The sequence below is a fragment of the Dendrobates tinctorius genome, unplaced genomic scaffold, assembly GCF_039654945.1.
Source record: "Dendrobates tinctorius isolate UK_male_01 unplaced genomic scaffold, ASM3965494v1 ptg000136l, whole genome shotgun sequence".
Taxonomy (NCBI): Eukaryota; Metazoa; Chordata; class Amphibia; order Anura; family Dendrobatidae; genus Dendrobates; species Dendrobates tinctorius.
This window is the reverse complement of record NW_027361804.1, coordinates 7,068,753-7,082,136: the sequence shown is the minus strand read 5'-3', so window position 1 is coordinate 7,082,136 and position 13,384 is coordinate 7,068,753. Positions and strand designations below refer to the sequence as shown.

Here is a 13,384-nt window from a genome sequence, read left to right as displayed (position 1 = left end):
CCGGAAAAAAAAACGGACGCGCTGCATTGCCATCTGGCGCAATGCGGCACCAATGAAACAGCACGGGGAAAAAGCCGGATCTGGTCGTAACAGGCGCCGGATCCGGCAGTCCTGTTTTTCGCCGCACCATGCCGTATACCGAAAGCCTGAAGTGTGAAAGTGGTCTTAGGGATGGGATAAGTGTGGTGGTGAGGATGGAGAGGAGGTGGGATGGAGTCGAGTGCACAGGTTGTGAGGTGCTATTTGGAGAAGAGGCGATTAAGCTCCCCTTCAGTGATGGAGAGGGAGGTTATGGGGTTTGGGCATTGGTCTGGTATACAAAGGGGTTGTGGTGATTGAACAATTAAGACTTGCCTTGTTTGGTCAATCTTATTTTTGAAGTGTGTGGCAAAGTCCTCAGCAGAGCTGAGGGAGGTTTGAGGAGGCAGTGGTGGGCGGAGGAGGGAGTTGAAAGTTTTGAATAATTGTTTGGGGTTGTAGGATAGAGAAGATACGAGGGTTGTGAAGTAGGCCTGTTTAGCAGAGGTGAGGGCAGATTTGAAAGCGAGTGTTGCCTGTTTGAATGCAGTGAAGCCATGCGAATCTGCTTTCTTCCAACGCTGCTCTGCAATCCTTGACACTTGCCGGAGCTTTTTAGTGGTGTTATTGTGCTTGGGTTGTCTGTTGGTACATCGCATTCTGCCATGAACGAGAGGGGCGACCACGTCAATATCTGATGCGAGAGTGGCATTGTAGAAATCAGTGGCACTGTCTGTCTTGGAGTGAGGATATGGATGCCAGTGGTAGAATAGAGTCGGAGAGCCCATGGGTGTCTGGGTGTGCAAGGTTTCTGCAGGGGTGCACATGTTGCTGGACATGGGTGCCAGGGGAGGAGGACAGGGATGAGAAAGTGAGTAGATGGTGGTCAGATAGAGGGGAGGTGGTGAAGTTAGAGAGCAGAGGTGGGTGAAGACCAGGTCTAATGTATGTCCATCTATGTGGGTGGCTGAGGAGGACCACTGAGTAAGTCCAAAGGATGAAGAAAGGGACAGGAGTTTGGAGGCTGCTGACTGAAGGGTATCAGTGAGGATGTCACCCATGATGATAGTGTGGGTGTCAGTTGAAAGAAAGTGAAGCCAGGTAGAGAATTGGTCAATGAAGGCAGTGGTCTGGCCTGGAGGTCGGTATACAACGGCCACTTGGAGGTTGATTGATATTTATCTTGCGGAGACTTGAGCGTCTCTGCAAGATAGATAGACATGCTGCAGTCTAGAAAGACTATCCGCATGTCTGGTTACCCAGGTCTGCCACCTGCGTCTTTGTACGCACAGTGGAGATGGGATTTCATAAAATCCCCTCCACTATGCTGTAACATCTGGACGCTGTAGCTGTACGCAACGTCCAATCCGAAGCAAATCCTGACTCTACTTATTGCTAAAAAGGAACTCGGCATGTTCATTTCTCTCACATGAGAGTTCCTCTGTAATCTCTGTAAAACATGATACCACTCCTCAATCTTTGTGATAAATGTGAGTCATCCAGACTTTCAGTTTCATTTTCTTTTTTTTTGTTTCATTTTACAGTCAGCGATGGCGTCTGCAGGTCTAAGAAGGGAGCTGGAATGTTCCATCTGTCTGACCCTGTATACAGATCCTGTAATCCTAAGATGTGGACACAACTTCTGCCGGGTCTGTATTGATCAGGTCCTGAATACACAGGACGGATCTGGAGTTTATTCCTGTCCTGAATGTAGAGAAGAGTTTCAAGAGCGGCCTGTGTTGATTAGGAACATAACTCTGTGCAACATATTGGAGGATTTCCCGTCTACCCATCCACATCAGGAGGAGATCACCGGGATCTGCTGCACTTACTGTGTGCACTCTCCTGTACCTGCTGTTAGATCCTGTCTACACTGCGAGGCTTCTCTGTGTGATAAACACCTGAGAGTTCACAGCAAAGGACCAGAACACGTCCTCACTGATCCCAGCACTTCTCTGGAGACCAGGAGATGTTCTGTCCATAAGAAGATCCTGGAATATTACTGCACTGAGGACGCTGCTTGTATCTGTGCGTCCTGCTGTCTGATTGGAGAACACAAGGGACATAAAGTGGAGTCTTTGGATGAGGCCTCTGAGAAGAGAAAGACAAAACTGGGAAATTTTCTTCAGAAATTGACCACAAAGAGAGAGGAGGCTATGGAAAAAGTCTGGCATATGGAAGAGAACTGGAGGAAAAGTCAAGAAAAAATGATCGAAGAAAAGAAGAGAGTCTCTGCCCTGTTTATAGAAATCAGGAGACGGGTAGACAACCTGGAGAAGAGGATCCTGAGTGACATCTCTGGGCGGCAAGAGAAGATTTCGCTTTCACTATCTGATGTGATCCAGAAGCTGGAAATAAAGATGGACGAGCTGTCCAGGAAGATGAGGAACATCGAGGAGTTGTGTAACATGACGGATCCACTGACTGTCTTACAGGAACCGGACACCGGTGACTTGTGTGATCCTGAGGAGGAGGGAGGTGATGACACAGGAGGACATGGTGGAGGTGATGACACAGGAGAACATGATGGAGGTGATGACACAGGAGGACATGGTGGAGGTGATGACACAGGAGGACATGGTGGAGGTGATCGGGGTGAGGAGCTGATCTCACACATATCACACACATTATCTGCTATGATAAGAGATATAAATGTGACCTTCTATGTTCAGGATCCTGCAGACATATTACTGGCCGTAAACACGGCTGCTAATAATCTCCTTATATCAGACGACCTGAAAACTATGTCCCGTATTCTAATAAACCAGAATCGTCCAAAAACTGCAAATAGGTTCCAGGAGGATCAGGTATTAAGCAGCAGCATATTTTTCTACGGACGGCATTACTGTGATGTGGAGGTCAGTAGGTCAGGGGTGTGGAGAGTGGGGATGTGTTACCCCAGTATAGACAGGAGGGGGCGTCAGTCACACATTGGAAATAATAATAAGTCCTGGTGTTTGTGTGGAGGGCGACAGGTGTATAATAATCAGTGTTCAGTGATACATGACAGTAAAGTGATCCGGTTACCTCACCAGATCTCCAGTGATGGGGTCAGGATATGTCTGGATTATGAGGCCGGGCAGCTGTCCTTTTATGAGCTGTGTGACCCCATCAGACACTTACACACCTTCACTGCCGCCTTCTCCGAGCCTCTACATGCTGCGTTCTATGTACATAAAGGTTGTATAAAGCTGTCCGGATGGGGCAGCAGAAATGAGACCTCACGAGAAACCTACTGATGGTTAAAGGTTGACGAATCGAAGGCCATTTAATGCCACTGGTCAGTCTGTATAATCTGACCCTAAAGGCCACATTCACACATTCAGTATTTGTAAGCCAAAACCGGGAGGGTGAGAAATACAGAAGTGGTGACGGGCTTCTATTATATTTTTTCCTCAGGTTGTTCCTCTCCTGATTTTGGCTTACAAATGCCGAACGTATGAATGTGGCCTTATAGTTAATAGTACGGTTATTTTGGTTAATTAGACAGCTGTGATCTAATGGTGAGACAGCAGCGGGTGGCGAGTGGGTGCAAGATTTACCATCCAAATAGTATGTGACCTATTATAGGCGCTGCTTGTAGGTTGGTGGCGCTGTCTAGTTTCACCATGAAGGGATGAGCTACAGGTAATATTGTGCAGCTGTCACGAGTTAATGAGTCTCCGGTTGGGGTCTCGCAGTGGATGGCGTGTCACTAGGTGGTGCAGTGACGTACCCTCGTCCTGACCATTACAGCAGCCGTGAGACAAATTATAGGGAAATAAGTGTAAATGTATTGATCGATGGGTGTTATCATTACAATGTGTGATTTTGGTGAAGTCAAAAACGATGATTAAAAAAAACCATGCCATTCTTTCCAGTAAATTGAAGATGGTTCATTATGATCAGTTCAATTTACATGTTCAAGTTGTACTATAGAATAAAGCTGCATCAGCATTCTGACATGAGAAACACTCTATGAATCCTATGACTGTACATATCAGGATCTATAATACAAAAATATATGTTCCTTCATGCGCACCCGTCACTTGGACACTAAAGTCAGCTGCTGGCGTCGAAGGCGGTGCGGCAGGGGAGAGGATGGAAGGTGAGTAGGAGCATTCTTTTTTTCTAAGCGTTGAACAGCGGCGCTGGCAGGATGGGGGGCATATACAAGGATGGGAGGGATTTATGCCAGGATGGCGGGTATATATACCAGGATGGCGGGTTTGTACAGTAGGTACTGAAAGTATTCAGACCCCTATACATTTTTCACTCTTTGTTTCATTGCAGCCATTTGGTAAATTTAAAAGTTCATTTTGTTCTCCTTAATGTACACTCTGCACCCCATCTTTACTGAAAAGAAATTTTTGCAAATTTTTTTAACCCCTTCACGACCAATGACGCCACGTAGGCGTCATGAAAACTGGTGCAAATCTGACCAGTGACGCCTATGTGGCGTCATGACTTTAAAGCCCCCCTGCGGGTCGGGTGACCTAGGTCACTGAAAAGTCACCCAACCCGCAGATACAGGGGGCTTTGTTCTTCAGCATAGGGGGTGTGGCTCCGCCCCCACGTGACTACGATCGCTCTGATTGGCTGTTTCACTTTTAACAGCCAATCAGAGCGATAGTAATATTTCATCAATGAAAATTGATGAAATATTACAATCCAGCCATGTCCAACGCTGCTGTAGCATTGGACATGGCTGGTGACAGCGATCCGACCCCCCCACCCGTTAACAGGGGCGATCTTCCCCCCGCTGCTGTCATCATCTTCCCTCCGCACCCCCCCAGCTTCCGATTGCCCCCCCTCCCACCTCCCGGTACTCGCCGTGTGCCGTTATGGCTCCCGGTGTCCCGCGGTCCCGGACCATGGGCGCCGCCATATTGGAAAATGGCGGGCGCATGCGCAGTGCGCCCACCGGCTCCAATTTCCATTCATTCATTTTGATCACTTTCACAGTGATCAAAATAGAATGAAATGTAAGTAAACCCCCCGTTTATCACCCCCATAGGCAGGATCAACTGATAAAATAAAGAAATTATTTTTATTTTTATTTTTCGGTTAGGGTTGGAAAGAGGGTTAGGGTTGGAAAGAGGGTTAGGGATGTGTTGGGGTTAGGGTTAAAGTTAGAATTGTGCGGTTTCCACTGTTTAGGCACATCAGGGGGTCGCCAAACGCGACATGGTGCAACCATTGATTCCAGACAATTTTGCGCTCAAAAAGTTAACGCAACGTGGGGTATCAGTGTACTCAGGAAAAATTGCACATCAACTTTGGGGGTCTAATTTCTCCTGGTACCCTTGGGAAAATGAAAAATTGGGGGCTAAAAAAATACTTTTGTGGAAAAAAATTTTTTTTATTTTCACGTCTCTGCGTTATAAACTTCTGTGAAGCACTAGGGGGTTCCAAGTGCTCACCAGACATCTAGATAAGTTCCTTGGGAGGTCTAGTTTCCAAAATGGGGTCACTTGTGGGGGGTTTCTATTGTTTAGGCACATCAGGGGCTCTGCAAATGTAACGACCGCAGACCATTCCATCAAAGTCTGCATTTCAAAACGTTACTACTTCCATTCCGAGCCCTTATATGTGCCCACACAATGGTTCCCCCCCATATATGGGGCACCAGCGTACTCAGGACAAACTGTACAACAACTTTTGGGGTCCAATATATCCTGCTACCCCTGTGAAAATAAAAAATTGCTGGCTGAAAATCTTTTTTGAGGAAGAAAAATATTTTTATTTTCACGGCTCTGCGTTATAAACTTCTGTGACGCGCTTGGGGGTTCAAGGTGCTCACCACACATCTAGATAAGTTCCTTGGGGGGGTCTAGTTTCCAAAATGGGGTCACTTGTGGGGGTGTTCCACAGTTGAGGTACATCAGGGGCTCTGCAAATGTTACATGATGCCCGCAGACCATTCCATCAAAGTCAGCATTTCATAATGTCACTACTTCCCTTCCGAGCCCCAACGTGTACCCAAACAGTGGTCCCCACCCACATATGGGGTACCAGTGTACTCAGGACAAACTGGACAACAACTTTTGGGGTCTAATTTATCCTGGTACCCTTGTGAAAATAAAAAATTGCGCACTAAAAAATAATTTTTTGAGGAAAAAAAATTATTTTCACGGCTCTGCGTTATAAACTTTTGTGAAGCACTTGGGGGTTCAAAGTGCTCACTATGCATCTAGATAAGTTCCTTAGGGGGTCTAGTTTCCAAAATGGGGTCATTTGTGGGGGTGCTCCAATGTTTAGGCACACAGGGGCTCTCCAAACACGATATGGTGTCCGCTAACGATTAGAAGTCATATGCATTCCAAAAAGTCAAATGGCGCTCCTTCCCTTCTTAGCCCTGCCGTGTGCCCAAACAGTGGTTCCCCCCACGTATGGGGTACCAGCGTACTCAGGACAAACTGGACAACAACTTTTGTGGTCCAATTTCTCCTGTTAGCCTTGTGGAAATTAAAAATAGTGTGCTAAAAATAATTTTTGAGGAAAAATATTTTTTTTATTTTCACTGCTCTGTCATAAACTTTTGTGAAGCACTTGGGGGTTCAAAGTGCTCACTACACATCTAGATAAGTTCCTTAGGGGGTCTAGTTTCCAAAATGGGGTCACTTGTGGGGGAGCTCCAATGTTTAGGTGCACAGGGGCTCTCCAAATGCGACATGGTGTTCGCTAACGACTGGAGCTAATTTTCCAATCAAAAAGTCACATGGCGCTCCTTCCCTTCCCTTCCTGCCGTGCGCTCAAACAGTGGTTTATGACCACATATGAGGTATCGGTGTACTCAGAAGTTTTTTAACAAATTTTAGGATCCATTTTATCCTGTTGCCCATGTGAAAATGAAAAAAACTGAGGCTAAAAGAAAATTTTTGTGAGAAAAAAGTACTTTTTTTTTTTTTACAGATCAATTTGTGAAGTACCTGGGGGTTCAAAGTGATCACTATGCATCTAGATAAGTTCCTTGGGGGGTCTAGTTTCCAAAATGGGGTCACTTGTGGAGGAGCTCCAATGTTTATGCACACAGGGGCTCTCCAAACGCGACATGGCAACCGCTAAATATTCCAGCATATTTTCCATTCAAAAAGTCAAATGGCGCTCCTTCCCTTCTGAGCCCTGCCGTGCGCCCAAACAGTGGTTTATGACCACATATGAGGTATCGGTGTAAAAATTGATGCTAAATGAAAATTTTTGTTGGAAAAATTAAAATGTCCATTTTTTCTTTCCACGTTGCTTTAGTTCCTGTGAAACACCTGAAGGGTTAATAATCTTCTTGAATGTAGTTTTGAGTAGCTTGAGGGGTGCAGTTTTTAGAATGGTGTCACTTTTGGGTATTTTCTGCCATATAGACCCCTCAAAGTGACTTCAAATGTGAGGTGGTCCCTAAAAAAAATGGTTTTGTAAATTTTATTGTAAAATTGAGAAATCGCTGGTCAACTTTTAACCCTTATAACTTCCTAACAAAAAAATATTTTGTTTCCAAAATTGTGCTGATGTAAAGTAGACATGTGGGAAATGTTATTTAGTAACTATTTTGTGTCACATAACTCTCTGGTTTAACAGGAAAAAAAATTCAAAATTTGAAAATTGCGAAATTTTCTAAATTTTCGCCAAATTTCTGATTTTTTTTCACAAATAAACGCAAAAATTAACGACCTAAATTTACCACTAACATGAAGCCCAATATGTCAGGAAAAAACAATCTCAGAATCGTTAGGATCTGTTGAAGCGTTCCTGAGTTATTACCTCATAAAGGGACATTTTGTCAGAATTGCAAAAAATGCCCTGGTCATGAAGGGGTTAAAGAAAAATCGAAATATCACATGGTCATATGTATTCAGACCCTTTGCTCAGACACTCATATTTAAGTCACATGTCCTTCCTCCTTGAGATGGTTCTACTCCTTCATTGGAGTCCAGCTGTGTTTAAATAAACTGATAGGACTTGGTTTGTAAAGGCGCACACCTGTCTATATAAGACCACACAGCTCACAGTGCATGTCACACCATATGAGAATCATGAGGTCAAAGGAACTGGCCAAGGAGCTCAGAGACAGAATTGTGGCAAGGTACAGATCTGGCCAAGGTTACAAAAGAATTTCTGAAGTACTCAAGGTTCCTAAGAGCACAGTGGCCTCCATAATCCTTAAATGGAAGACGTTTGGGACCACCAGAAGTTTTCCTAGACCTGGCCGTCCAGCCGAACTGAGCAATCGTGGGAGAAGAGCCTTGGTGAGAGAGGTAAAGAAGAACCCCAAGATCACTGTGGCTGAGCTCCACAGATGCAGTAGGGAGATAAGAGAAAGTTCCACAAAGTCAACTATCTCTGCAGCCCTCCACCAGTCGGGCCTTTATGGCAGAGTGGCCCGACGGAAGCCTCTCCTCAGTGCCAAAACACAAGCTGCGGAGACACCATCACATGTTTCTCAACGCAAGCAATGACTAGCCAGGTCTTTCCCCGGGAAGGAACAACCACGGGAAGGGCAGTCTCCAATGAAGGAAGCCACCTATGCCAAAACATGGTATCCATCCACAGACAGCTGTTTCGGGGTATTGCCCCTCATCAGTGTGGAGTAGGAAACTGGCCAGTAGGAGCAATGCCTAGTAGAAGACTGTGAAAAATGAGGATGAATCAACTCATGGAGATCAACATCCAACACTGCGGAGACACCATCACGTTTCTCAACGCATTGATTCTAGAGCAATGCATGGTTCATCTATTTCAGGCATCATTATTGTATTTGTTTTTTAATTCTTGTAGGCATTATCATTATTTATTGTTATAGCGCCATTTATTCCATGGCGCTTTACATGTAAGGAGCGGTATACATAAAAACAAGTACAATAATCTTAAACAATACAAGTCATAACTGGTACAGGACGAGAGAGGACCCTGCCCGCGAGGGCTCACAATCTACAAGGGATGGGTGATAATACAGTAGGCGAGGGTAGAGCTGGTCGTGCAGCGGTTTGGTCGATCGGTGGTTACTGCAGGTTGTAGGCTTGTCGGAAGAGGTGGGTCTTCAGGCTCTTTTTGAAGATTTCAATGGTAGGTGAGAGTCTGATATGTTGTGGTAGAGAGTTCCAGAGTAGGGGTGATGCGCGAGAGAAATCTTGTATGCGATTGTGAGAAGAGGAGATAAGAGGGGAGTAGAGAAGGAGATCTTGTGAGGATCGGAGGTTGCGTGCGGGAAAGTACCGGGAGACGAGGTCACAGATGAATTACAGGTCACAGGAATTAGTTGACTATTAGGATGAGCGTGGCAAACTGTCTTTGTTTTTTGTGTTATTAAAATTATTGGATTTTGCACACAGGATCCTGAGTTTTTCCAACAGCTTTTTATCCTTGTTTTGGGGGTTTTCCTCTGGCATTTAGGCTAAGTTCACACGTACCGGAACTCTCGCGGAAATTACCGCAAGAATTCCGGAATTCCATTCCGCGGGAAAATCGCATTTTAAATTCTCCCGGAAAAACTAGCATTTTGCAAGCGTAATTAGCTTGCAGAATTGCTAGCGTTTTCCAAGCGATCTGGAGCATCGCTTGGAGAACTGATTGACAGGTTGGTCACACTCGTCAAACACAGTGTTTGACGAGTGTGACCAACTTCTTACTATTGAGGCCGCCTATGCGGCATCAATAGTAAAGATAGCATGTAAAAAATAATAAAAAAAAATAAAAAATATTGTTATTCTCACCTTCCGACGTCCCGCGCAGCCTTCCTGACCCTCCACGCTCGCGATCCCAGTAACCCTTTGCGCGAATTACCTCAATGACGTCCGTTCTCGTGGGATCGCGACGTCTCGCGGTCATTCGCGATGACGTCACGATCCCGCGAGAACGGACGTCATCACTCGCAAAGGCTTACTGGGACCGGGAGCATGGAGAGAGGCGGGAAGGCTGCGCGGGACGTCGGAAGGTGAGAATAACAATTTTTTTTTTTTTTTTTCTAAATTCTATTTTTTACAGGGATATGGTACCCAAAGCCCGGAGGACAGTCTCCTCTCCTCCGGACAGTGGGTACCATCCGCAAATGTTCTGCTTACTTTTCGCATGGTGGGCACAGCCACATGCGGGAAGTAAGCGGAACAATGCATTCCTTTGGGTGCGGGATCGCCGCGATTCCGCAAAATTAATGAGCATGCTGCGGTTTTTACCGCGAAGCGATGCCGCCGCGGTAAAAACCACAGCATTGCGGAATCCCATAGGAATGCATGGGATGCTTATTTTTCAAGGCAAAATCGTGCAGTTAAAACCGCCGCGGAAACGTGAAAAAAATGCAACGTGTGAACTCAGCCTTAGGGCGCTGGTGTTATTGCTTAATTTTCAAAAAATAAATAAAACCAATTCTTCACTCTCTTTTGTTTTTTTCATTCTGCTTCCCCAAGATCGCAGTAAGTCTCTGCTCACATTTATCTTGTGCTCTGCACTGAGCACTTATATCGAGTTTTACTTGTAAACATCTGAAATACGTGATTCAAGTGGAAACTCTGGTGGATGAGGCAGATGGAGGCACTGTGGACAGCGTGTGACTGCCTATGTTCCGGCGGTGTCTTTTTAGTCATGCATATAAGTGCTGTCAACCACAGTTTTGTGCACCTCTGAAAAAAGGACACTGCTGAACAGAAGCCAGACGGAGTCCAGAGTAACTCTGCTGCCCCATATCGAATGGATCCCTTGAGGGTTTCATCTGAATCATATCAGAGATTTAACTGGAAACCTCAATTTAAGTGCTTATTGTAGAGTGCCGGATAAATGTGATTACCAAATGTTACCATATTTAAAATGTTGCTAACAAAAACTTCAAATCAGTCCACAAAAAAAAGCAAGTCCCCACTCTGGTCCGTCATCTATTAACGGAAATATAGGTGCACTATCTAATTATCATACAATGTAATGCAAACTGTAATCCATTAAAAAATGTGCCGCAAGCTATAAACAATGAAAATACAATGTACTGCAAGCTGCAGTCACTGGTGATAGCGATGTGTGTTAGCAATATATATATTTTAAATGGTATACTGCAAACAATCACCCTTTAAAATGGTGTACGTTAAATAACAATTACTTTCAATGTATCAAACACACATGTGCCGGATAGATCAATAGAACTAAGTAACAATGCACCGCTTCAAATCCTTCAGAGCTTTATGCAGCTTCAGATAGTGGCTGGTGGACTAACCTGCTATTTTCCCGTTCACCTTTTACCCCACGTGACGGTCCGGCTGGAATTCTAGGTGCCGACAGGTGGACGTGCAAAGAAAGCAAAAAGCTCCAGAAATCACGGAGCAACCGTGCAGAGCCAGGGGTATCCTGGCCTACCCCGGCCGGTGGCATCCCTGGTCGCACGGCAGAAAAAAGATGGCCAACAGAGGCTGACCGGCGTGTGACGCCACAACACTACGGGGTGCGCGAACAGCCAAATACAAGATTCCCCTTCATCAGGGTTCTCATCTGAATCATGCATTTAAGAGGTTTACAAGTAAAACCCGGTGTAAGTGCTCAGTGCAGAGCACAGGATAAATGTGAGCAGAGACTTACTGCGATCTTTGGGAAGCAGAATGAGCAATACAAGAGTGAAGAATTGGTTTTATTTATTTATTTTTTTACACCATTCCCTTTGAAGTATGTGATTAGACAACTTTATTCTTTTGGGTCGGTGCGATTACAGTGATACCAGATTAATATCGGGTTTTTATGTTTGGCTGCTATCACACACTAAAAGACGCTTCTCATTGTAAAAACTAGTTTTTGCATCGCCATATTTTGAGAGCTATAATTTTTCCATAATTCGGGTGACAGTCATGTGAGGTCTTGGTTTTTTTTTTTTACGGAAAAAGTTGCCGTTTTTATTGGTACCATTTTCAGTGACCTTACATTTTTTGATCGCTTTTTAGGATGCAAAATTAGCAAAACAGCAATTCAGAATTTATTTGTTTTCTTTTTTTTTTTATATGCTATTCCACTTGTGGCAGCTTTATTCTTCGGGTCAGTACGATTAGAGCTATACCTCATATCATTTTTTTTTTTTTTTTGTGCTTTTACACAAACTATAGAAAAAAAATATTTTTGCATCACTTTATTTTGAGAGCTATAACTTTTTTATTCTGCTGATGGAGCTGTGCTGCAGCTTGTTTTTTGTATTTATTTACAATAGTCTTTTTGATCACATATTCAAATTTTTGTTTCGCGGTATGATAAACCATCTTTTTTGCCTTTTTTTACGATGTTCACTGAAGAGGTTAACTAGTGGGACAGTTTTATAGGTGGTCGTTTTTTTATTTTCATAAAAATATTTACTTATCAGTGCAGTATTTATTTTCAATTTTTTTTTTTCTTTCATTTTTTTTAGCTTGATCGCTTATAAAGCATAAGAATGCAGGAGTTTTACTATGCTTTATAAACTGTTAGTGCTGTCACTGATGCCCAAACTTGCTACATCATGCTCTGAGCATCATTTAGAAAGTTTGCTAGCTCTGGTGACCTTGATGTCATCATGACCACATTGGGTCACTGTGGTAACAATCGGACTCTCGTCATGACATTACTGGGGGCGCCGACCCAGGGTCAGGCGCTTCCCCCTTCTGCCTGCTCGCTAAATGCTGCCATCGATGTTCAATGTCTGATTGGTCCATATTTTTTTCTCTTTGAATAGTTTACCAGAACAAGTTATATGAGGATAAAATGTATTCAGTTGATAAGTGCCCACATTTTAGTTCTGGGCTTGGCACAAGATTTTTAGCTTCTCCATGTTTTGGAATCCTATTTTTCCAGGACGTCCCCCTGACAGCACCATGGAGGACGTCCTCCTCCTTACAGGGACAGGAAAGCACACGAGAGGTTAAAAGGCCCCGTCCCACCCCTTTTCCCTCAGTGTCTTTCCTGTCCCTGCATGGAGGGACATACGAGAGGAAGATCAGCTTACCGGAGGGCGCAGGGGGATCGGGCGGCCAGTCCAAACCTTCCCCCTGCCGGGGTGCCCAGGGCCGACACTTCCCGGTGGGGAGTCCCTCTGCCCCAAAGACAGGAGCAGGACGTCGCTCCTGGAGGGAGCCGCTCCTCCCGGTGGGAGGCTCTCGGCTCCAGGCTGTACCGCTGTGTCAGCCGAGTCCCCTCAGGCAGCGGGCGGTGCGGGCGCCGGCTTCACAGAACCCAGGAAGTCGGGCCCCGCAGGCAGTGGGGCGGACGCCGCCATTACAGAACGCCCCGGGGTGCGTCAGATCCGGGCAGGAAGTGGAGGACCCACGGCGCGGCGGTGACGTCACGCGCCGACTTTTTGATTCAGCAAAAAAGAGAAGGCGCTAGCAGCCGGGGCACGCCAGCAGGCTCAGCGCGCGCCAGCCGACTCAGCGCACGCCAGCAGCAGCTTTGGTGGTTATGG

At 45.3% G+C, this 13,384-nt stretch overlaps 1 protein-coding gene across 1 annotated transcript; it reads left to right on the top strand.

Moving 5' to 3' along the window:
• Nucleotides 1-1,567: 1,567 nt before the first annotated feature.
• LOC141048545 (E3 ubiquitin-protein ligase TRIM11-like) lies at nt 1,568-3,941 on the top strand. The gene has a single exon (XM_073544243.1). It carries the CDS (start codon nt 1,569-1,571, stop codon nt 3,255-3,257), a length of 1,689 nt encoding a protein of 562 aa, XP_073400344.1. The 5' UTR covers nt 1,568; the 3' UTR covers nt 3,258-3,941.
• The last annotated feature ends 9,443 nt before the right edge of the window (nt 3,942-13,384 follow it).

Coding starts and splice junctions, on each gene's coding strand:
- LOC141048545 (XM_073544243.1), top strand. CDS start 1,569: ATGGCGTCTGCAGGTCTAAGAAGGGAGCTGGAATGTTCCATCTGTCTG.